This window comes from Triturus cristatus, chromosome 4_2, assembly GCF_964204655.1.
Source record: "Triturus cristatus chromosome 4_2, aTriCri1.1, whole genome shotgun sequence".
Taxonomy (NCBI): domain Eukaryota; kingdom Metazoa; phylum Chordata; class Amphibia; order Caudata; family Salamandridae; genus Triturus; species Triturus cristatus.
This window is the reverse complement of record NC_140586.1, coordinates 291657148-291683347: the sequence shown is the minus strand read 5'-3', so window position 1 is coordinate 291683347 and position 26200 is coordinate 291657148. Positions and strand designations below refer to the sequence as shown.

Below are 26200 nucleotides of genomic sequence, written 5' to 3'. Positions count from 1 at the left end.
CACACGCTGGTGGGGCCCATAACACCAACATTCATTCTCCATCAGAGTCCAAAAGTCCCGTCCTCTTCCGTCAGCATAAGGATCTCTATCGAAGAGCAGCATAGAGTGTCGCATAGGGTAGCATGGTAGAGTAGCAGCGATAACTTCCCTCTCTAGACTACTAATATTTATACTAAAATTTACATATAACCGTAACATTTTTCTAATTCCCAAGCAAGGGATTGGCTGGATTCAAATACATCTCAATACATTAGTACACTTTTTCTGATATTCTCATGTGGAAAAGTATATTTTCAGGCGTATGGGGAAAAAACTGTTCCCAGGTACAAATTGTATCTTCTTGTTGTTAACCGGTAGGGTTTTTTGGCAGTTCATTTGTATTTTGCAACATTAAGTTCAGGTTCAGGGACATTGGCACCTCGCCCAGGGTAGTCTTCATGGGCATAGTCTTGTCAGGTCGTGGAAAGGACACGAACGAAGTCAGTGCAGGCGCCTTTCTCCATTGTTCAAATGATGAGGTCATGTACTTTAGTTAGGATTCAGTCGGCGGCCATCTTTTGGTAGGCCAGAATAGTCAACTTTAAGCAAAGAAACACAAAATCATAATTAATACATAGAAATGATTAAAACAGTGTTATTCCCTTGCTAATACCCTTGTGTATGCATTTATCTAGCCATATGCAACATTCAAAGCCGTTAATGCTGGTTTATTTAATCGCAAATCACATTAACACTGTCTAAGCAACACTTATCGTTTTAATATGCGTGTAGTGGGTTCGGGGCACAGAGACGTCACACAAGGCGGTTGAAGTCTGAGAAACGTAGGTTTATTTGTTAGATGGTACACAGTCTTTATCACACCAGGAACTGTTGGTGATCTGAGGTAGACTGGAAGGATATCGCCGTACGTCGTTTGCGGGCTTCGGACTCGTCGTCCCGGTCAAGGCTCTCGGTTCGGTCTGGTCTCTCGTCACCGTTGTTCCGCACAGAAGGAAAAAGGAAAGCAAGTATTAGGCGTGCTGCCTCGCTTCCGCGAATGAAGGGGCCAGGAGTGAGGGACACCGTGAAACAAGGGGGCTGATAAGTGCTCTAGTGCTCGAGGTGCTACGACAGGAGTGAGGCCGGTCGAATTTTCGCTGTGCCGGTTTTACAGGGATTTTCCCTTCCCCACCCAGCCTGCGACTTACCCCCGTACCTGCTCCAGCCACGCTCCTCCCCCGGGAACGTGGCAGGGCGATTCGCCGGACCGTTGGCCTCCTGGCTTGTCGGGTGCAACTCCTGCAGCTTCTTCGATGTCCGCTCTTGGTCCTTCCGTCTGCTCCGGTCGCCACTCCTTTCGCCAGTCTGGTACGCTCTCCTCCGCTTTCCCGCAATCCTCCTCTCTCACCGCCGCTCTTCTCCTCCACTCCAACTCGTACTCCAACTCCGAGGAAACGCCGTCCGTCAACTTCCTGATGCGGCTCACCTTTGAATTCCCGCCGCAGGAAACATCATGCAGGGGAGGAGTCTCGTCCCACGGGATTCCTCTCTTAAAGGCGCCGTGTCCCTCTTCAGGCATCCAGGCTCGTGACGGGTAGGCAGTCCAGTCCTTGGGGTTATCGGTTACCTCGTCAGCCTGTGTGAGGACAAAAAGGGGTACAGTGGGGTCTTTTGACCAACAGGGCCAAACAGGTGAGTCCCTCTCTGCCACATCCCCAGCCCCGTCACAATGCGTACAATTTATTTTACTTATTAATTTTAGCCATGCAAATGCATTCCCACATGTATTCTCTTGGTTAATAAGGTTGGTTTAGTACCATCACATCAATCAATTATTCATTAGAATTAATTATTATTCGTTTTAATACAAACTTATATAAATGGATTGGGTATATAAAAAGAAAATTTTTTACCCGCTCCATCACAAGTGCTTTGGGAGATTTGCTTTAGGGGACTGTGAGGGGCATGATTATCCATGTGTGAAAGCATTTTCGATTCCTGAGGTCAACTAAACCTATTCCCATCAGCTCTGTTCAATAAGAGGGACTTGCAAGGGGCCCCCTCCAGCTCAGTAAGACACATAGCTTCCCGTGGGGCGCAGATGGGGACCAAGGAAATTGTAGGTAAATCATCACGTAGAGGTCTATACCCAATGGTTATGCTGGAGTTCTTGGGAAAGATCTTACGGGCCTCCATGGAGAGCAAACCAGTAATAATGGCAGCATCATGAAAAGTAACCTCAATCATGTCCCGGGTGGTGTTTGCCATAGATAATCTTCTAGCCATTCTAATATCTTCCCTGATTATTGAATAGAATTGGTGTGTAAATATAAGCAATGCTTAGCCAAACATAAAATGCTCATCTTAACTGCCAAATCAGATTATTATACGAAAAAGATTGAGTCAGCTAAGAACTCCACTAAGGAGCTCTTTTGAATGATTACTAAACTAAGTACTGTCATACTACTAATTCTACATCAGGTAATGAAGACTTTTGTAATGCATTGGCAGTTTTCTTCCAAAACGTGATTCAGGACATTTTTGTTAGCTTTTCTGCCAATAGCCAAACTAGCAAGCTGCCCTTCATCATGATCCCTTAGTGAACAATGATTCTAGCTCCTTCCGAGAATATATTAATCCATCAGCGGAGCAAGTCAGCCAGCTGAATATGGCTACCAAGTCGGGATCTCTGGTTGATCCTTGCCCTCTCACTACTAATCAGATGGTTCCAGATATTATTGCTGGACATTTAGCAAAAATCTTTAATGCAATGTTTCCTACAGGCATTTTTCTTAAGGATTGGAAAATGACCTCAGTCCTGCCACTTATAATTATTATTATTATTATTTTTTTTTAAATCTTGATTCCCTGGACACTAATATTCCCACAATCGTCCCAACCAAGTTGGTGGTAAAGGCTATGACCCTACCGCTAGCATCCTTAATTGAACAGTACAACCACTTAGATGTGATCAAATTTAGGTTCTGAAGAAGTCATGGCATGGAGACAGCCACTATTGTGCCCAAAGAGGAAATCGGTCCACATTGGACAGGGGTGGCAGAGCAGCCCTGATCCTGTTGGGCCCATCTGCTGCTTTCGATGCGGCCAACCATACATGTTTGGTCGACCGGTTGAGCATTTGGTGGGGGTGGTGGTGGGGGGGGGGGGGGGGGGGTTTAAAATTGTGGATTAGCACTGCTTCAGTCCTTTCTAACTAGTAGAGTTCAATTGGTAAGCTTAGATGACTTTACTTCAGAACCTCACGCCTTGCCTTGTGGTGTTCCCCAGGGTTCATCATTAAGCCCTTATATGTTTAATTTATGTGTCACCCCTCTGGCGGCGCTTATGAAATCATTTGGGTTTTCATTCGTGTCCTACTCTGATGATACCCAAATTCTGGTGTCCCTTTCCAACACAAATCATGGCATTGACGAATCCTTTCAAAACTGTATGTGTGCAGTCAGCGATTGGATGGGCAAAATGGCCTTAAATTAAATTCAGCCAAAACAGAGGTCATGTTGTTTGGGCATAGTGCACCTTCTGCACTCCTTCTTGGTGGCCGCAAGACTTGGGAACTCTCCCAGTCCCAGAGAATAAAGTCAAAATTCTAGGAGTCGTTCTTGATAATAAACTAACCTTTAAAAACAAGGTCTGTGTAGTCATCTCCTCTTCTATTTGAGTTTTAATAATTTTTAAGAAAATCGGTTACTTAAGTACATTTGACCTATTAAAAACAGTCATTGCATTGGTTCTCTCTTGCATTGACTACTGCATATGACTTTATCTTAAACTGCAAAACAAACTGACGTCGAAGTTACAAACTGTTCAAAACTCCTCAGCCAAAATGCCCTTAAACCTAGCCAATTTCATTCTGCAACCCAAGCTCTGAATAAGCTTCATTGGCTCTCTTTAAAGAAGCGAGCCATTTTCGAAGCACTACGTATAGCTTTCAAATACTTAGCTGGAACAGGACCGGACTACCTGAAAAAGAAGTTGATCTGGTACATTCCTAGCAGATCGCTTCCATGTAGGTCTGAACAAAAATCTAGTGGTTCCCCCACAAGCTATTCTCCTAGGGTGGCAGAAGCTTTGTAAGTAACACTGCACTTCAATGGAATGATTTTCCCCAAGATATAAAAGCAGCCCCCACTCTCCTGATCTTCAGAAAAAAATTGAAAACATGGCTCTACAGCAAATAAGTGTGCTCCAGTTTTTTTTCAAAGGCCAGTGCCAAGACTCCCCAGGGCACAAGAGCGCTCTATAAAACCAAAAATCAAATAAAAAAGAAATGGCAATAGAGAAAGTACCCCTGAAGAAGATCAACCAGGAAAACTACTCCTATTTTCTGGTACCAAAACCAAGCAAATCCATATGGCCTATACTAGACCTCTGCTTACTAAATGGGCTCATAAAGACACACAAATTCAAAAGGACAATGTTACAATTGGTTATTGAACAACTCCAGCAGGAGGATTACATTTCAACCATAGATCTAAAAGACTCCTATCTACACTTTTCAATGAACCACAGACCAAAGACGTTTCTGTGCTTCGTAATATACAAGGCATACTACCAATTCAGGATACTACCATTCGGAATAAAATTAGCACCCTGGGTATTTACAGAGTGCTTAGTGGCCATAGCGACGCATCTAAGAAGGGGAATACACGTAAATCCCTGCTTAGATGACTGTTCTACAGGCCTGTCGACCCACGAACCTGCTCCTGCTAAACCCTGGCATCTCAAGTGGTCAGCAACCTCAAAAACCCCGGAGGACCTGACTGCCTTGTGACTCTAACTGGGACTCCCATAAGCAGTGGTACTGCTCAAAGCAAGTAACAAGCCCCTGGCATCAGCCAGGAACCGCGACTCCTGCACACTCTGCACCAGCCAAGCCTGACCTGTGCCGGAGTGGACAAAGACCACGAGGACGTCCCCCCGGCGACTGTGACCCCGAATCCGGCACCCAAGGACCCTTCTCAACGCTCCTGACAACGCCTGCAGTCTCAACACCAGAGGCCCCCTCAACCGTGACCAGCTAAGAGTAAGATTTCCCGACGCGAGAAGACACCACTGCACCCAGCGCCCTGCGGCCCCCTGTGCCCAGCTCCTGGGTGCCAACCTAACCCACAGCTTCTCAACTTACCTCTTGAAGTGGTGGTCGCACCTGAAGAATCTTCATCCCTGAGCTTGCAGCCTTTGTTCGTCACTGAGCTTCTCCATTGAAATCCATTGTGCGCCCGACGGCTCAAAAGCACCCTGCACCCAGCCGCCCGAGTGCCCCTGGCAGTGCAACCTCTATCCTAATCTAGTTCCCCACTTGCCCTGAATAAGTGACCAGGAGCCCAGCTCCCACAGCCGCGTGGCCTGCTAGCCATCAGCCACCAACCAAGGGCCCCCTCCCTCCCATAGGATACCATTGGGCCTAACTCACTCTGCACCCGGCTGCCCCTGTGCTGCTGAGGGTGTAACAACTGTACCTACCTGACCCTGGGAGACCCCTGAATCGAGTCCCAGAACCTTAACTCTGTCAGTCGAGTACTTACTCAAAAGCCGATAACTCACTTTTCTTCCATAGGGTAACATTGACTGGTTTCACTTGGAAATTCTTCCAAGTGTCGAGTTTTGAAACTTTAAAATATTCATCTAAAATCAGCCGAATGACGAAAACGAAATTACTCACCTGTTATCAGGAGAGATTCCAGTGCTGGATCTTGGTGCCCAGGACTGACCCTGCAAAGTAATTACAACCGTACAACTTGATTTTCCTCCATAGGATAATATTGCCTAGTTTTCACCAGAATTTCGAAACTTACAAATATTCCTTAAAAATCGCCTGTATAACAAAAATGCTTTCTTCCAACTGTTTACAGGAGATGCACCAGTGTTGGATCCAGGATCCAGCGCGGAGTTAGAAAAAGTAACGATAACCTGCTATGTGAATTTCCTCCTATAGGATAACATTGGTGATTCTATGTGAGTTTCCAAGTCTCCACTTTTAAAATGTAATAATATTCCTTAAAAATCACAACTGTAACCAAAACGTTTTTACTTAACTGTTTACAGGAGATGTCCCAGGACTGAATCTAGGATCCAGTCCTGTGGTAAGAAAAGTAATCCAAAAAGTAATCAATTGCATTTAACTAGAAATTCCCATTGAGCTCAATGTATAATTGTGTTTGAAATTGTGTTACCTATTGCAACAAATGTAACTATTGCTTTCAAAAGTCTTTTGCCTATTGAAAAGTATTTAACTAAAGCATCTCATTCTGAGAAAGTATATTTTGATTGTTGGTTCTAAAATAAAAATAAAACATATATTTTTATATACAAACCATTTGCATAGAGTTCAGTTCTTGAGTATGTGAGACCATTTGCTGACTGAGTGGGTACAACAAATGCTTTACACTGTCCTCTGATACTGCCTTACTGCTCGACCAAGCTACCCCTTTAGAGAGTAAGGTTATATCTAACTTTAGCCTCTGCCAAACCTCTCGGGACTGTGGACTCTGTGCACACTGTACTTTTTTTGGAACTGTATATGCAGAGCCACTTACTTAGAGCTAGGCACAGTCGGTTGGGCCACCCAAGGCTGTGGGGCGTCTGGTGTAGGGGTGCCTTTTAGGGTCGGATCTTCTTACAAGCTCCTGGTCGCGGTTGGGTGGACCTTCTGGTTTGAGGCTACAGGCGTCGGCTGGAGGCTTGAGGCAGGTCAGGAGTTGCCAGATCTCGGGTCAGGATCTCCGGGGAGACCTCCTCTTGGTGTTGGGCCACTCAAACTCGGTCTGTGGGAGTCGGGTGAAGTGGTGCAGACTCGCAGACTTTTCCGTACCTGGAGTCTATTTGTGAACAAATCTGGTGTTCATGGGAGACTGTCTTTTCTTTTGAAGGAAGGGCAGGTCCTCTGCATTCTTGAGGCCACTGGCTGCAGGACACACCGTAGTTTCACTTCTGCAGGTTCAAGGTGGGGACTGTCTGGTAGGGCTGGGACCAAGTCAGTGGGTGTCCTCCTATTCTTAGCTTCGGCACAGCTGTTCGGTCCTTCTTCTTCTTTGCTTCTTGTGGTTTCTTGTCTGCCTTCTTGGTTCGGGGCTGCCCCCTACATACTGTATTTAGGGTGCGTTTTAGGGGTCTCTAGGTTAGTAGCCAATGGGCTACTGACTTTAGGGTGACTACACCCTTGGTGTGCTCACCCAATATGGGGGTGTGAACAGAAATCCTAATCATGATTGGGGAGTGCCTGCCATTTGCAAGATGGCGGGCACTGAAGAGTGGGCTTCACCTCTCCTCAACCACCTGGGGTGGATTTGGCAGGGGTGGGCACGCCTTCTGGGCTGGCTAATTTTTCCCGCCTGTCTTTCCGCCAAAAAGGAGGGGAGACAGGAAGGGTGGCCTGGTCCTGATAGCAGGAGAGGCTGGGGGTCGATTTACAAAGGCTGCCAGTCCTTTGAAGCACCCTTGCCACAGATTGTTCTTCCTGGCCTGGGGGAGGTGTGAACACCTCCCCATGAAAGGCTTTTATTTCTGGACTCGGGGAGCGAAGGTTCCCACCCTCGGGGTCCAGAAACATATCTCTTGGTGGCAGGCTGGTGTGTACCAGTCAGGGAACCCACCAGAGGCTGGTCATTTTTCAGGGGGCATCTCTAAGATGCACTCTGAGTGCCTTTTTCATTAAGTCATACACTGGCATCAGAGTGGGTTTAATGTGCTGAGAAGTTTGATACTAAACTTCCCAGTTTTCAGTGAAGCCATTATGGTGTTGTGGAGTTCATAATGACAAACTCCCAGCACCATATTATCTTAATGGCATTACTGCACTTACAATGTCTAAGAATCAGCTTAGACACTGTAGGGGTACAGTGCTCATGCCCCTGTACCCTGACGACTGGTAAAGTGCACCCAGCTAGAGCGGTGACTCATCTATGCCAGGGAAGTGGTTTGTGGGCATGGCACACAGGGATGTGTGCCATGTTGACTCTTCACTTTGTTCTGCACCAAGACACGCAGCCTGCAAAGGCAGTGTGAGTGTGTTAGGGTACAGGACCTCCAAGGCTGGCACAATAAGTGCTGCAGTCCTTAGAGGCCTTCTCTGGTCACAGTGCCCTGGGTACTTGTGGTACCATCTACCAGGGGAGCAGCCCTGCATTGGCTGGGATACTTTAATGCTGCCGAATGAAAAAGGAGGGTTCGGGGGTACCAAACTTTCGGATTTACTATTTGGTAGTGCAGTTGAGTTACGCTCGACACTGGAATCATGCAGATATCAGGATCCCGTATCACAGCCCAGAAGCTGATCTGGCACTTCCGGCTCCACTTAACACTCAGTGCGAGTAAGTGCCATCTTTCTTGCATGGTATGCCCCCACTTTTTGCTAAATTGCTGAATGTACATTGACTGAGTGTGCCCTGGACTCCTGCCAATCAGGTGCCCAGGGCCTGTGTTCCTTCCCTAAAACAAACAAAACCCAAATTGGCAAACCCTGGCCACATGTCAGCCCCTGGTAAATGGTACCCTAGGTACCCAGGGCCTTGTGACCAGGGAAGGCCTCTAAGGGCTGCAGCACTTATTGTGCCACCCTTTGAGGCCCTGTACCCTTACACACACACACACACACAGCCTTTGCAGGCTGAGTGTCTGGGTGCAGGACAAAACAAAGAGTCGACATGACACACATCCCTGTGTGCCATGCCCATCACCTACACTGCCATGGCATACATCAGCCACCCCTCTAGCTGGGTGCCTTATGCCAATGGTGTGGGTACAGGAGCCCTGTGGCCCTACAGTACCCCGATCCATTCCTGAGCACTGTAAGTGCAGTGCTGCCATTTAAGAGTACACGCTGCTGAGGGCTCGTCAAACACGAACTCCACAGCACCATAATGGCAACACTGAAGACTGAGAAGTTTGGTATCAAACTTCTCAGCACATTAAACCCACACTGATGCCAGTGTGGGATTTAATGTACCAAGCACCCCAGAGGGCTTCTTGGAGATGCCCCCTTAAACCTAACCTACAATCCACGTCTGCTCTGAGGCTGCCACACAGCAGACATGTTGCTGGACCCCTGGGTGGGAGAGCCCCTGCTCTCCTGGGCCTGCAACAATGCACATCCTGGGCGAGGTGCTAAATCTCCTCCCCCAGAATGGGAAGGGGGAAGCTTCAAAGGCATGCCGCCTCTGTGAGCTTCCCCAGGCCACTGCAACCCCCCACTCTGGCGGGAAGCTTGGCTGGAAACCCCAAATAAGGACGGGGGATGTGCCAGCCTGCCAACCCCACCCCTCAGGTGGGGGAGGCGAGGTGAAGCACATCTCCGGGCTCTCGCCATCTTGAAGATGGGGAGCCCTGCCCAATCAGGACTAGGCTACTGCCCCCTTCCCACAGGAGAGAGGCAGGATAGGGGGTGTACCCACCCCAGGACAGGGACCCATTGGTCCCTGCCCTTCACCTACCTGTAACGCCCCATAAATCTAGTATTTAGGGCCACGCTGAACCTTCCTTCCCCAGATTCCAAAATACAAAGAAGAGCTAGAAGAAAGAAGACCTGCCCTGCAGCTGCTAAGAAGAGGAAGACACCAACTGCTTTGGCCCCAGCCCTACCGGCCTGTCGACCCTCGAACCTGCTCCTGCTCCAACCCGGCATCTCTTGTGGCCAGCAACCTCACAAACCCCGGAGGACCTGGCTACCCTTTGGCTCTAAGCCCCTGAGACTCCCATGAGTAGAGGCCCTACTCAAAATCTACTTCTAATCCCTGGCATCAGCCCGGAACCGCGAACCCTTCACACTCTGCACCCACCAAGCCTAGCCTGTGCCGGAGTGAACAAAGACCACGAGGACGACCTCACAGCGACTGTGACCCAGAGTCCGGCACCCAAGGACTTCCCTCGACACTCCTGAAAAACGCCTGCAGCCTCAGAACCAGGTGCCCCCCAACCGCGATCAACAGAGGGTAAGATTTCCCGACACCAAAAGGCGCCCCGCGGCCCCCTGTGCCCAATCCCGGGGTACCTACCTATCCTCCAACTACCCAACTTACCTCTCGAAGTGGTGGTGGCACCTGAAGAATCTTCGTCCCCGAGCTTGCAGTCTTTTTCTAAACCGGAGCTTTCCCATTTAAATCAATTCAGCGCCCGAAGGCTCAAAAGCACCCTGCACCCAGCCGCCCGAGTTACCCTGGCAGTGTAGCCTCTACATCGATCTACTTCCCCATTTGCCCTGAGCAAGTGACCAGGAGCCCAGCTCCCACAGCCGCGTGGCCTGCTAGTCAACAGCAAATAAACCAAGGCCCCCCTACCTCTCATAGGATAACATTGGGCCTAACTCTCTCTGCACCCAACTGCCCCTGTGCCGCTGAGGGTGAAACAATTGTACCTACCTGACACTGGGAGACCCCTGAGTCTATGCCCAGAACCTTAACTCTGCCAGTCGAGTACTTACCTTTAAACCAATAACTCAATTTTCTCCATAGGGTAACATTGACTGGTTTCTTCTGAAATTTCTTCGAAGTGTGGACTTTTCAAAACTTAAAATATTCACCAAAAATCAGCCGAGAAACGAAAATACCTGCTATTAGGTGAGCTGCCAGTGCTGGATCTTGGTGCCCAGCACTGACTCTGAAAAATACTTACAACTGTACTTACCAGTAACCCAATTTTCTCCCATAGAAAATCATTGACTGTTTTTCTGTGAATTTTTTTCTAAGTGTCAATTTCTGCAAACTTTAAATATTCTTTAACAATCGTTTAATTTCTGAAAATGTAATTACTTACCTGTTTTGGATAAAGGTCCCAGTACTGAGTCTAGGCACCCAGGCCTGGATTACAAAAGTAACGAGAACATACTATACCTGCAACTTGAATTTTCTTCTATTCTAAGTTAAGGAATCTGCGGCTAGACGTCTCTATCAGATGAACGAGTTACTTGCCTTCGGTAACGATGTATCTGGTAGAGACATATTCTAGCCGCAGATTCCTTAACGCCCACCCGTCCTCCCCGTTCTTCGAGGGCCTTTTCAGGTTGGGGCTTTCTATACTCCCCTCCCTTTGGGTGGCTTGCCCTTTTGCAAAGTGATACTCTCTCACTCCAACACAGACTGCTTCGTTCTGTTTCTCTGCTCCATTCCGCCATTCTCAAGATTGGGCGGTATGTTGACAGATCATGTGTTCTTTCCAGCCCTCGGCCTGGATTGTACAGTGTGAAATCTATTCATGCTTTTTCCCACCTTCCCGCTCTTCCCTTCTCCGTTGCCTTGTGGTCTTTGCCAACCCAGCAACCTTTTACTTCAGATCTCTTGGCTCTATACATTTATGGGTCCTTTATTGGGGTTGCGATGTCTTTCTGGTGACCCCTTGTGGTGACCTCTCCTTAATCTGGTCTTCCGGACTTGTTCTATTTCACTGTTTTACTTTCTGTCCTCTGCCAGGCTGTTTTTCCACATCCTTGTTTCCTTTTCAGATTGATTGGCCTTCGCTCTTGCGTGGTGGCTTTTCAGAGCATAGCTCTGTCTCACCTGTCAATTTCTTCCTATTTTTTTTATCTTTTTTGCACACTGTTCCCATATTCTCACCGTTTTTTGGTGATGGCTCCGCGTTGTGATGCGGAAAAGTTTATCTGACAAACTCACGTCAGCAAGCCGGGAGGGGCATATATGGCTCCACTGACGTCATGTCCGTGGACGACGTCCGGGTGGAGCCGGACAGCGCTGCTGCAAAAGATTTTCCAGATCCAATCTGACGCCTGGGGATATTCTAAGTTAAGGAATCTGCGGGTAGACTATGTCTCTACCATATGCATCGTTACCAAAGGTAAGTAACTCGTTCTTTAGGGGCACCCCTGAACCTTGCGTCCTCAGACAAGAACCTGCAACTAGAAAAGAAGGACCGATCAGCCGTGCCGAAGCTAACAAGAGGAAGACGCCCACTGACTTCTCCCCAGCCCTACTGGCTTGTCTCCATCTCGAACCTGCTCCTCCGAAATCATGGTGTGTCCTGCATCCAGCAACGTCAAAACCCCCGAAGGACCTGCCTGCCTTCAACCACAAAGACTCTGTCTCCCGTGAACACCGGATTTGTTCAAACAGACTCCAGTTCCGCAATGATCCGCGGGTCTGCACCACTCTGCACCTGATGCCCACGGTCTGAGTCGGAGTGGCCCAACACCAAGAGGAGGCCCCCCCCCCCGGCGATCCTGTCCCAAGATCCGGCGAACCCTGACCTGCATCAAGGCTCCAGCTGACGCCTGTAAGAAAGTGGGTTTCTGTTGCAGTAACCCCCCCCCCTTTTTGCCTAAATAGCTGATGCACTTTTCCTTGTTGTGCCCTGGGCTCCTGGCAATCAGGTGCCCAGGGCCTATGTTCCTTCCCTAAAAACCTATAACCCAAATTGGCAAACCCTGGCCACATGTCAGCCCCTGGTAAATGGTACCCAGGGCCTTGTGACCAGGGAAGGCCTCGAAGGGCTGCAGCACTCATTGTGCCACCCTTAGAGGCCCTGTACCCTAACACACACACACTGCGCTTACAGGCTGAGTGTCTGGATACAAGACAAAACAGAGAGTCGACATGGCACACATCCCTGTGTGCCATGCCCACAACCTACACTGCCCTGGCATACATCAGCCACCCCTCTAGCTGGGTGCCCTATGCCAGTGGTGTGGACACAGAGGCAGGAGCCCTGTGCCCCTACAGTACCCAGGTCCATTCTTGGGTCCTGTAAGTGCAGTGCTGCCAGATAAGAGTATATGGTGCTGGGAGCTTGTCAAACACGAACTCCACAGCACCATAATGGCAGCACTGAAGACTGAGAAGTTTGGTATCAAACTGCTCAGCACATTAAATCCACACTGATGCCAGTGTGTGATTTAATGTACAAAGCACCACAGAGGGCATCTTAGAGAGGCCCCCTGAAACCTAAACCTACAATCCACGTCTGTTCTGAGGCTGCCTAGGCTGCCACACAGCAGACATGTTGCTGGACCCCTGGGTAGGAGAGCCCCTGCTCTCCTGGGTCTGCAACAATGCACATCCTGGGCGAGGTGCTAAATCTCCTCCCCCAGGATGGGCAGGGGGAAGCTTCAAAGGCATTCCGCCTCTGTGAGCTTCCCCAGGCCACTGCAACCCCCCACTCTAGCGGGAAGCTTGGCCTGAAACCCCAAATAAGGACAGGTGGATGTGCCAGCCTGCCAACCCCACCCCACAGGTGGGGGAGGCGAGGTGAAGCACATCTCCGGGCTCTCGCCATCTTAAAGATGGGAAGCCCTGCCCAATCAGGACTAGGCTCCTGCCCCCCTCCCACAGGAGAGAGGTAGGATAGGGGGTGTACCCACCCCAGGACAGGGACCCATTGGCCCCTGCCCTTCACCTACCTGTAACGCCCCTAAATCTAGTATTTAGGGGCACCCTGAACCTTCCTTCCCCAGATTCCAGATTCAAAACTACAAAGAAGAGCAAGAAGAAAGAAGACCTGCCCTGCAGCTGCTAAAAAGAGGAAGACACCAATTGCTTTGGCCCCAGCCCTACCGGCCTGTCGACCCTCGAACCTGCTCCTGCTCCAACCCGGCATCTCTTGTGGCGGGCAACCTCACAAACCCCGGAGGACCTGGCTACCTCTTGACTCTAAGCCCCTGGGTCTCCCATGAGTAGAGGCTCTACTCGAAACCTATCTCTAACCCCTGGCTGTAGCCCGGAACCGCGAACCCAGCACACTCTGCACCAGCCGAGCCTGGCCAGTGCCGGAGTGAACAAAGACCCTGAGGACGACCCCACGGCGACTGTGACTCCGAGTCCGGCACCCAAGGACCTCCCTATACACTCCTGAAGAGGCCTGCAGCCCCAGAACAAGGTGCCCCCCCAACCGCGATCAACAGAGGGTAAGATTTCCCGACACCTAAAGGCACCCCTGCACGCGGCGCCCCTCGGCCCCCTGTGCCCAAACCCGGGGTACCTACCTATCCTCCAACTACCCAACTTACCTCTCGAAGTGGTGGTGGCACCTGAAGAATCCTCGTCCCCGAGCTTGCGGTCTTTTTCTAAACCGGAGATTTCCCATTGAAATCCATTAAGAGCCCCAAGGCTCAAAAGCCCTCTGCACCCAGCCGCCCGAGTGGCCCTGGCAGTGAAAACTCTACACCTACCTACTTCCCCACTTGCCCTGAGTAAGTGACCAGGAGCCCAGCTCCCACAGCCGCGTGGCTTGCCAGTCAGCAGCCACCAAACAAGGCCCCCCTATCCCTCATAGGATAACATTTGGCCTAACTCTCTCTGCACCCGTCCGTCCTAGAGCCGCTGAGGGTGAACCAACTGTACCTACCTGACCCTGGGAGACCCCTGAGTCTGTGCCCAGAACCTCAACTCTGCCAGTCGAGTACTTACCCTATGAGGAAAATAGAGTTTGCCGTTTAAGGGTAACATTGACTGGCTTTTTCCTGAAATTTCTTCCAAGTGTGGACTTTTCAAATCTTCAAATATTCACCAAAAATCAGCCGAGTGCCAAACGACTTTACTCACCTGCTCTTAGGTGAGCTCCCAGTGCTGGATCTTGGTGCCCAGCACTGACTCTGAAAAATACCTACAACTGTACTTACCCTTAACTCAATTTTCTTCCATTGGAAACCATTGACTGTTTTTCTGTGAAATTTCTTCTAAGTGTCGATTTCTGCAATCTTTAAATAATCTTAAAAATCGTCTAACATCTGAAAACGTAATTACTTAACTGTTTTGGATGAAGGTCCCAGTACTGAGTCTAGGCACCCAGGGGCATATGTATCAAACGATTTTTTAATCGCAAACGCTGCGATTCGCAAAATAACAGCGTTTGCGATAAAAAAATCGGTAATCGGGATGTATGAGCCACATCCCATCGCAAAATTAAGGAATTGCTAATTTAGCGATTTCTTAATTTTGCGTAAGCATTTAAGAAATCGCAAATTGCGATTTCTTAAATGATATGTAAAAAGCACCCAAGTTGTGCGAATTATCCTTAAGAAATAGCAAATTACCACCAACTTCCAGTTGGTGGTAATTTGCGATTTCCCTTCAAAAAGCACTTTTTTGAAATTTACAAAGTGCCACATGGCGCTCATACATGCCCTTAGGGCATGTATGTGCGCAATATGCACACACATGCTCATTTCAGGGGTGCATCAGGGTGTCATCATGACACCCTTGAACCTTTGAAATTATTCTCAAATTGCGATTAGCAAATTGCGATTCGCTATTTGAGAATTACTTCCCATTCATTCCTATGGGTCTCCTGGCCCATAGAAATGAATGGGCAGATATTCCTTAATTGCGATTTCGCAATTTGCTAATCGCAATTAAGGAATTTTAAGAAATCGCAGAAAGTTTGCAATTTTTTTAAGACATCCCGTTTTGCAATTCTCAAATAGCGATTCTTTAAAAATCGCTATTTGAGAATCGCAAATGGTGATGTTGATACATATGCCCCCCAGTACTGGATTACAAAAGTAACGAGAACATACTGTACCTGTAACCTGAATTTTCTTCCATAGGGAATCATTGACTGTTTTCTCTGAAATATTTTCTAAGTGTCAACTTTTAAAATAGCTAAATATTGTTTAAAAATCATTACAGTAATTAAGTCGACTTTCATCACTTGATTCTGAGTACTGACCCAGGACTGAATCTAGGATCCAGTCCTGGAATTCCAAAAGTAATCCTAAAAGTAATCTGTGGCAAATAACATGAAACTTCCATTGAACTCAATGCATTATTGTTTAAAATAGTGTTGCCTATTGCAACCACTTGTAACTGTTTACAAAAGTCAATTACATCTTGCAAAAGTATTTATATAAAGCATCTAATTCTGAGAAAGTATATTTTAATTCCAATTGTTGGTTCTAAAATAAAACAAGCATATATTTTTTTATATATAAACCTTTGGCCTAGAGTTCAGTTATTGAGTGTGTGAGACCATTTGCTGACTGACTGTGTACAACAAATGCTTTACACTGTCCTCTGATAACTGCCTTACTGCTCGACCAAGCTACCACTTTTAGAGAGTAAGGTTATATCTAACTTTAGCCTCTGTCAAACCCCTGGGGATTGTGGACTCTGTACACCCTGTACCTATTTGGGAACAGTATATACAGAGCCACTTTCTCACAACGCCTGCAACCTCAAACCAGAAGGTCTCCCCAACCGTGGCCAGGAGCTGGTAAGAAGATCCTACCCTAAAAGGCAACCCTGCACCCGATGCCCCAAGGCCTTGGGTGGCCTAACTGACGGTGCCTAACCAGCTCCCAAGATCCCAACTTGCCTCTCGAAGTGGTGATCGCACCCATAAGACCTTCGTCCCAGAGTCTGAAGTGCTTTTGCAAACCAGAGACTCCCCATTGAAAGCTACAGGGCTTCCGACACCAAATCTGCACTCTGCACCCGACCGACCAATGTGCCACTGAGGGTGCATCTTTTGTGCTGGCCTAAACCCCCATTTGCCCTGAGCTTAAGTCCAGGAGCGTTGCTCCCACAACCAAGTGGCCTGCTCGACCGCAACCTCGAACCGCAGGCTCACTATCCCCCTTTGGATAACATTGGGCCTCTGCACCCGGCCGCTCTATTGCTGCTGAGGGTGTAACTAGAGTGCATCCTTGACCCCGGGGGAACCCCTGAGTCTACCTCAGAACCTCTACTCCCACTACCAAATACTTCACTCAAAACCGATAACACTATGTTCGAGGCATATTAGCTGCTGATCCACACACTAGCATAGTAGATCGCAATCTGGTGTTGTGCTCGGATGCTTCCACGTTGTTGTCTTGGAAGAAGTCTTTGTAGTCATGAGATAGGTGACTCCTCCCTTGGACGATGGTGTGCATGGGCATCAACTCCTTCATTAGATTGTTTTTTTCCCGCCATTGGGTTCAGATGCAACTTTTCCGCTCCGGTTGGAAATGTCCATTCCAAGCTTCTCGAAGCACAACATTTACAGAAAAACCATCGAATCACCTTCATCTTCGACATCGATCTCATCGGCTCGATTCCGGACGACGCAGGCCGCTGGGCCTATCCACGCCATATGGCCTACGGCTCATGGAAAGGACGCCTTTCAAAAAATGCCCCCAGTGTGGAGCAAAATTTTCACACAGTGACCATCACAAGGTCTGCAACCTGTGCCTATCGCCTGCACACAAGTCCAGCTGTCCAGCCTGTGCATCCTTTCGATCCAAAAAGACCATCCGAGATCGAAGGGCTAGAAGAAACACCATGGCACAGAGACCAGCTCCGGAACCAGTGATATCTTTGATGAAGGCTCCGATGTCCTAGAAGAAGATTCCGAGGATCATGAAATCATCTCCGAGGCAGATGACTCGTACGACCTCATCACTCCTGGGCAACATATGAGTACTACTGCCCCTGCCCCAACCCCTCCAAAACCAAAGGCAGTGGTCAAGACTTCGCCTGTTGGCCCCAGTCGAGACCGAAAACATCCTTCAGAAGCCCCGCCTCCGACTCGGCTCTGAAGAAAAAAGACAAGCCTTCCGGTAGCTCGGGACCGAGCAAAACCGCATGTCATTGTCCCGCCGGCACCTTCGACACCGAAGCCAAAAGAACACTGCGCCGAAATCGGCTCCGACGCCTTCCACCTCCAAACCGGCCCCGAAAACGCCAAGGCCCATAGACAAGCCGGCTTCGAAGGTTCCCATGCCTAAAGATCCAGCTTCGGCTCCGAAACTAACATCCTCTGCACCGAAACAAACGGCTAAGGACTCTGATACACCTCCTAAAGCCAAAACCTATAAGGATCAACAACAACCTCGCTCGGAAACGAATAAATCGGCACCGAAAACTGTTACCGAGGGACAAGAACTTTTTCACCCAGATCCCATCGATCCAAAGCAGAAAAAGATTTATATCAACCCAAAAACTGGACATGTCACCGCTGTGCCATGTAAAAAACGAAAACTGGACACCATCTGCTCCAGTTCCTGTACACAAGAAGGACTCTGCAACATCGCCTATGCCCCCTTCTTCTCCTACACTGCCTTCTAACCCACCTCCTCTACCTACACCACCCTTACCTGTAACTTCTCCACCACATACACCACCTCCGGATGATTATGATGATGACTTAGGGGGGTGGAGGGGATCCTAATGACCCGTTCACGGATCCAGATACCTCACCACTTGATGATTGGGCATTCCCTATCCCAACAGACCTACCAGACCCACAACCATATCCCTCAACACCATCTCCCCAGGTGATCACCTGGGGTTTGGTCAATTATTAAATAGAGCTGCACTTTTTCATGGTGTTGCAATGCACTCCGACGCACCAGAGGAAGATTTCCTCATAGATACTTTTGAACAGTCTCAAAAGTCAGTGCAAATATTACCTATGATCAAAGGAGTCATTAAGCATGCTCCTGAAGTATTTAAAGACCCCGTCCGTGCCAGGGTTCTTAATCCTAGAATAGAATAGAAATATAGGCCTGCACCTGAAGATCCTACTTACATCAAAGGACAGTTGCCTTTGGATTCTTTAGTCGTTTCCTATGCTAGGAAACACGTCAACTCCCAGACCTCCGGAGATGCACCACCCCCGGATAAAGAATCCAAACTGCTAGAAGCTTCTGGCAAAAGGGTAGCAGCTCAAGCAGCTAATCACTGTCGTATTGCCAACACCCAAGCACTACTGGCACGATATGACAGGCCACACTACGACCAGTTAGAAAATCTCTTAGTAACATCTTCCTGACCAGTATAAAACCCAGGCAAATGATCTTATACAAAAGGGCAAGCTAATTTCAAATGCGTCAATTAAATGTGCACTTGACGCAGCAGACACTGCCTCTAGATCAATTAACACCAGTGTGCTCCTTAGACGACATGCCTGGCTACGCATTTCAGGCTTTAAGCCAGAGGTACAAACTACCATACTCAGTCAGCCATTCAACCAAGAACAGCTGTTTGGGCCGGCTGTAGACACTGCCCTTGAAAAAATGAAAATGGACACCGAAACTGCTAAATCCATGGGAGCATTACAGTCTCCACAAACGTGTTGCACCTTTCGGCGCTCCTTCTACAGAGGAGCCTCCAAAAATATGGGCGCAGACACCTCATCTACGTTCAAAGCCACTACACAAACATCCCCCAGTAGAGGATATTTTAGAGGCCGGTACAGAGGGAACAACAACAAGGGACGAGGTTGAGGTAATAACACTCGCACCTCCCCTGCCACAAAACAGTGACTTTCCTCGGCTCCCCCCAGACCATTCCACTCCAGTCGGGGGCAGACTAACACAGTTCCTACCTGTCTGGAACTCCATCACAACAGACAAGTGGGTAAGACAAATTATCCAGTATGGTTACTACCTGCAACTTGCAGCTAACCTCCCCACACATACCACCCAAACAGCGTCCGATGTCCTCAGACCATCTTGCGCTCCTCAAACAAGAGGTTCTCTCACTGCTTCAAAAGCACGCAATGGAGCCAGTTCCCTTAGAGCATCAAGGAATAGGGGTATACTCACTATACTTCCTAATCCCCAAAAAGGACGGGACTCTAAGACCAATACTCAACCTCAGACCCATAAATCGGTATATACACTCATTTCCATATGATCATTCTTCAACAAGTGCTCCCTCTGCTGCAACAAGGCGATTTCCTTGCCACACTAGATCTCAAGGACGCCTACTTCCACATTCCCATACATCCTGCTCACAGGAAGTACTAAGGTTTGTGGTTGACGGACAACACTACCGGTTCACAGTCCTTCCATTCGGGGTAACCACAGCGCCCAGAGTATTCACAAAATAACTTGCAGTAGTAGCAGCACATCTCAGAAGACAACAAATTCATGTCTTCCCGTATCTAGAAGACTGGCTAATAAAAGCCAAGTCATTAGACCAATATTTTCTACACACTCGCCAAACAATCCAACTATTACACAACTTGGGGTTAACTATCAACTATCCCAAGTCTCCTCTCCAACCCTCTCATATACACCAATATCTAAGAGCTACCATAAACACCTCCACAGCCCTAGCATATCCCAGTCCAGCCAGGATAGCCAGTATACAAGCTCTTATCACAAAATTTCAAAACCAACACTCTCTTCCAGCCAGTGTTCACGCAGCTCATAAGCATGATGGCGTCTTGCATCTTCATTGTGCCTTATGCAAGACTTCAAATGCGTCCCTTACAGGAATGTCTAGCACGTCAGTGGACTCAGGTTCACGGACAACTCACTGATCTGGTGTTGGTGGAACAGCCGCACACATCGCTCTCTACAGTGGTGGAACATAACAAACTTGTCCAAAGGGCGGCCGTCCCTAGAGCCTCTTCCACAGATAGTGCTGTCAACAGACGCATCACTCACAGGATGGGGAGCCCATCTCCTCGGACACACCACTCAGGGCAAATGGACCACTCAACAGAAAGTGCTCCATATCAATTACCTTCAACTGCTAGCAGTATTCCTAGCACTAAAATCTTTCCAACTACATGTACAGAACAAGGCAGTCCTCATCCGGACGGAAACATGACAGCCATGTATTGCATACAAAAACAAGGAGGCACACATTCTCTGCAGCTGTCCCAGCTCGCACAGAACATTTGGAGATGGGCCATTCCTCAGAACATATACTTGCAGAACACCTTCCAGGGGTTCACAATCAGATTGCCGATCTGTTAAGTCGACAGACACAACAGATCCACGAATAAGAACTACATCCCCAAGTTCTACTGCCGTTTTTCCCAAAATGGGGCCAACCAGACCTAGATCTGTTCGCCACACACAAACGCAAAATGCCCAGCCATCGCCACCAGGTTTCCCCACCTGGAGTCAAAGGGCAATGTGATCTGGATGAACTGGTCAGGCAGATTTGCGTAAGCTTTTCCGCCTCTCCCACTCATTCCACTAGTAGTACGCAAGCTCAGACAGCAGTCTCTCAAACTGATCCTAGTAGCTCCCACATGGGCACGCCAGCCGTGGTTCACAACACTACTGGAACTCTCTCTAGTTCCACACCAAAAACTGCATTTCTCCCCGTCCTTAATAACCCAGAACCATGGAGAGATCATCCATGCAGATCCAGATCCAGGTCAACTGAATCTGGCGATCTGGCTCCTGAAGTCCTAGAGTTAGGTTACCTAAACCTGCCACCAGACTGCATGAACATTATAAAAGAGGCCAGAAGACCTACTTCTAGAGGTTGCTATGCTGCAAAATTGAAAAGATTTGCCATTTACTGCACTAACAATAATATACACCCACTGGATGCATCCATCCAGGACATCATTTGCTACTTACTGCACTTGCAAAGATGTAATTTAAATAATTATTCCTCCCACATTACCACCCTCTCCAGTTTGGGATCTAAACATTGTTCTTACTAGGCTCATGGGACCCCCATTTGAACCTCTACATAAATGCGATCTACAGTTCCTCACATGGAAAGTAGCTTTCCTTATCGCAATCGCATCCCTCAGAAGTGTAAGTGAAATCCAGGCTTTAACCATACAAGAACCATTCTTTCAATTACATCGTAACAATCTGGTTCTTAGGACAAATCCAAAAGTCCTTCCAAAAGTCATATCGCCTTTTCATCTTAACCAATCAGTAGAGTTACCAGTGTTCTTTCCAAACCCAGACTCTGTAGCGGAAAGAGCTCTTCACACCTTAGATGTTAAGAGCCATTCTTTACTACATTGACAGAACTAAATCTTTCCGCAAAACAAAACAATTGTTTGTAGCTTTCTCTCCACCACATAAGGGCAACCCCATCTCCAAATCTGGGATTGCTAGGTGGATAGTTAAATGTATCCAAATATGCTACCAGAAAGCTAAACGCACACAAACCGTTCCCCCCTAGAGCGCATTTCACACGCAAACTAGGGGCTTCCATGGCATTCTTAGGGAACATTCCCTTAGAAGACATTTGTAAGGCAGCCACATGGTCTACAACATGCACCTTCACTAAACACTATTGTGTTGACGTACAAGCAAAGCAACAAGCTTCTGTGGGCCAAGCTGTCCTTAAAACTTTATTTCAAACTGCTTTAACCGATTCAGGTGCTCACCGCTAGGGGAGATTCTGCTATATAGTCTATGCTAGTGTGTGATCTGCAGCTCGTATGCCTCGAACGGAACATGCTACTTACCAGTATGCATCTGTTCTTGGCATGTAGAGCTGCAGACCCACACACGCCCACCCACCTCCCCAGGACCTGTATCTGTTCCAGCTTTATCTTACTTAGATATCACACATGGACATCTTTCTCTTCTACGAACTCCATCATTTCCCATCATGGCGAAAAACAATCGAAGGATGGAGTTGATGCCCATGCGCACTATCGTCCAAGGGAGGAGTCACCTATCTCGTGACTACAAAGACTTCTTCCAAGGCAACAACAACGTGCAAGCATCCGAGCCCAACACCAGATGGTGATCTACTATGCTAGTGTGTGGATCTGCAGCTCTACATGCCAAGAACAGATGCATACTGGTAAGTAGCATATTCCTACTGCCCCTTGTGAGATAGTCAACCAAGGATAATCCTAGTGCAAATATTCTACTTCCTGGAGAAACCAGCAACAAACCCGCTACCTACTACGCTAGTCTGCGAGGTGCTGTGGGAGAAAATGTCGTGGGCCTATTGGCTTAATCATGTGCCTTTCATAGGGGAGTACTGGCTGTTGCCTTTTGGAGTACTGCTTCATAATAAATGGATTATACATGTGGCATCTAATATATTGCACCCATGGCTTGTCACCAGAACACATTTAGTCCTAGTTTATTGAGGATTAGCTTTGCAACAAGCCAAAGAAGCAAAACAAATTCTTTTTCAGCAGAATGAAGATTCTCAGTCCAATCCTGATGGAAGACTGATTAGCATGTCGGCGAAGCCAAGTACCCTCTCTCAGTAGTGCATTAGATGCTAGGTCCGACAGCTGCACTTTCTAGCCAGACCTAAAAAGGGGATCAAAAAATACATTTTGTTGCTAACAAATTTCACAATTTAAATGTCTGTAAATGTAGTATGGAACATAAGCCAGCCCCATGTTCACATTGTAGTGATATTCTGTGCACAGATTTGGGAGGTTGGTGGCTTAAACATATACAATGATCCAAATGAAAACATATTCTCTGTTTTACTTTGGTATGGACTTAATCAAATCTTTCTTTTGTTCTTTCCTTGTTTGCTTACAGATGTCTATTACACTCCCCAGTCCTCACAGTGTGTCTCCCGCTTTGTCCGACCCCCACCATCTGCCACAGAGCCAGGCACCCCTTACTTGGATCATTACCAACCTTACATCCAGGACCGAGTTGTAAACCCACAGTATGGTGCCCAGCCACAACAGTACCAGACGATGGGCCAGCCAATGTATCCACAGCACTATGATGGTCGACGGGTTTACCCTCCTACCCAATCTTATCAGCGGGAAGAGATGGTGCGTGCCAGCCCAGTGCCCATTGAGATGCCTCCAGCAGCAGTATCCTCCTATGTGCCAGAATCAAGGGAGCGGTACCAGCAGGTTGAGGGCTATTATCCAGTGGGCCCGCATCCAGGGCAGATTAGACCTGCATATTATAGAGTATGTATTTTACTTTGCATGTTTTTCTTGCTTTCAAGTACTGTTTCACAATTGGAATTGTCTACACATGTATGTTTTAGAATTTGCTTGATCAAGCTCAACTCCGTATCGGTGCAAGTATAATTTACCTTACTGCGTCTGATGTATATGAACACCTGTCTATATCCCCAGCATGTGTTTTGAGTGTAAATTAATGTTCAAGGCATGTCTGGGTTTAAATTCAAATGCTTTGCATACTCCTGACGTTTAGTATTATGCCCAGATGTGTGCAAATTGTTTTTTTCGAACTCTTCTTGAGACATGAGGTAGTGACTTCACCTCTTTCTGGTAATGGTGCATTGCCTCCATTGTTAGATTGTTTTCTTTCCACCATTGGGATTGGACATGTTACTGAGCTCCTGATTGACCCAGTTTGTTGTTCCCTTTGGGCTTCCTTGGTTCCGGTCCCTTCCATTGGTATGGTTTGCCATCACTGTTACTGTTCTCTCACGGACTCAATGTGTGTTGCTTCTTCTGTCAGGCCACTTTTGACCCCAACCCAAAATGGGTTCCCCATGTACACCATGACTCACCTGTGATGGAACAAGTGCTATTTTGCTAATTACTTCGGTGTTGTGCCAAGTACCCTTGGGCTGATCTCTCAGATCTGCAACCTCTACCTGACACCAGAGCACGACAAGGCCTCCTGTGATGTCTGCTGCTCTGTCCTTCAAAGAAGACTCTTCTAGACCGCTGAGCTTGTCTCTTTGTGCCACACACAAGTGGAGACAGCACCCTGGACCTTTTCAGTCCCCAGGACCTCGAAGGGGAACGTAACCAGAGCCGTCTGCTGCTGAGGAAGAGGCCTACTTGCCCATCTCAACTTCCGGCTCTGACCTAGAGATCAAAGAGCTACCACCCGTTCAACAGGTCATCAGTACAGCCCCTCCTCCCCTATCCCTTTGACACCGTTTGTGCTCCAGGCAGGCCCCCCTCCGAGTCCCAAACAGCTGCTCTTGATGCTCTGAGACAGGCTTCCGGGCAGCCACTGCCATTTGGCCATGTCAGGCACCGAACACCCATTTCATACAACATGCCAGTCTCAGCTTGGTGCCAAACAAGATCTTGAAGCTCTTGCCGATTGCCTCCATCTTTTTTTTTTGTTTGTTTTTTATTAAAGTTTTTACATCCTTTACAGCACATAACCACGTCCAATACACACTGCAAAGGACAATAACACCTATACAAAAAATAAAACCACAATTATCAATAATAAACAATAAAAAAATAAATAAAAGCAAAACCCATGAACCATTCTAGGTACATTCCCATGGTCAGAAGTTACACGTGCATCTGATTTATCCCGTACTTGCTATGGTCCCGAGTATTGCAGGTGACAACAGGGTACAATAGGCCCATTTTATCATCCCATACAGTATCACGCAGGATCATTATCAGACTGAGTTAATAAATAGTCCCGCAGCGGAGCCCAAATGTCCTTGGGTCTGGATGTCGTTGGCAACTCTTCAGCATACATGTCCAACTGCTCACGGCAGTACACCAGATCCTTAACCCAGTCATCAACTTTCTGAGCTATTTTATTCTCCCATGTGAACAGAACTCGCCTCTTGGCCAGTGAGAGGGCCACTCGCACAAACCTCCCCACGCCAGCCTTCAGATGAGGGACATGACCGATGAGGGACATGACCAAGAAGGCACACCAACGGCGTGCATTGCACCACTTGACCTGTCATGACATGTAGGCGCGTGGCAACCTTCTCCCAATATTGGAACACAGGATCACATTGCCATGCGAGATGTAGAAAATCGGCCCGTTCCGCCCACATCGGCGACAATGATCAGTGTCCCCAAGCCCCATTCTACATAGCTTAACAGGAGTATGGTACATTTGATGAAGGAATTTAAAATGAATGATTCTCAAATTGCCATTCGGAGTAAGGCGACCCGTTACCAGCCATATCTGTTCCCACTCTTTCAAACCAATCGGAGGATTCACCACTTCATTCCATCTCTCTAAGCTTTTATCTGGTTTACGAACCGTTTCATCCTGCACCGCTTTATATAGCTTGGTAATGAGTTTTTTCTTGGTTGGGGCTACCAGTAACAGCTGAAGCGACTTAAGTGTATCTGGCTCAGCGGGAAACTCAACATAGTGATCTCTTACCGCGCGCTTTAACCGGTAGCAAGTGTACCGAAAGAGCGGAGTGGGGTTTTGGATGTACTGGAGATCCTCATCTGCAAGATATCTACCCCCCGGGTAAAGATCGCTCATATGCGTTATGCCAGCTTCCTTCAACGCAGTCATGGGCCCCTTTTCCTGAGTAACCGACAGAGCTGCATGCCCACTAAGAGGTAACGCAGGAGCATATAAAGGTAGCTTATGTGCCCTCTTGCCAATCGCCTGCCAAGCCGCAACCGTGGTATCAATTGTGTTGACCTCCGCCCTGGGCGTCTGCCTACGCGTGTGTGTGAGGATACTCAGCAGCGATACAGGGTAAGCATCCCCGTCCTCAACCGCCACGTGCGGAATATAGTCATGGGATCTGAACCAATAATAAGCGTATTGGGCCTGTGCGCAGAGATAGTAGACCTAGAAATCTGGGGCCGCGAAACCACCCCTGTCATATGCCAGCATTAACGTGAGCCAACTAATTCTAGGCTGCCA

The 26200-nt window shown here is 47.9% G+C and overlaps 1 protein-coding gene across 13 annotated transcripts in view; it reads left to right on the top strand.

The window, feature by feature from the left end:
• Positions 1-26200, top strand: part of RC3H1 (ring finger and CCCH-type domains 1) — a 710644-nt gene that overhangs the window by 308413 nt on the left and 376031 nt on the right. For all 13 annotated transcript variants that reach the window (XM_085601577.1, XM_085601575.1, XM_085601567.1 and 10 more), the window contains one exon: positions 23147-23535. In XM_085601577.1, coding sequence (XP_085457703.1) covers positions 23147-23535 — 389 coding nt within the window. The remainder of the gene's footprint in view (positions 1-23146; positions 23536-26200) is intronic.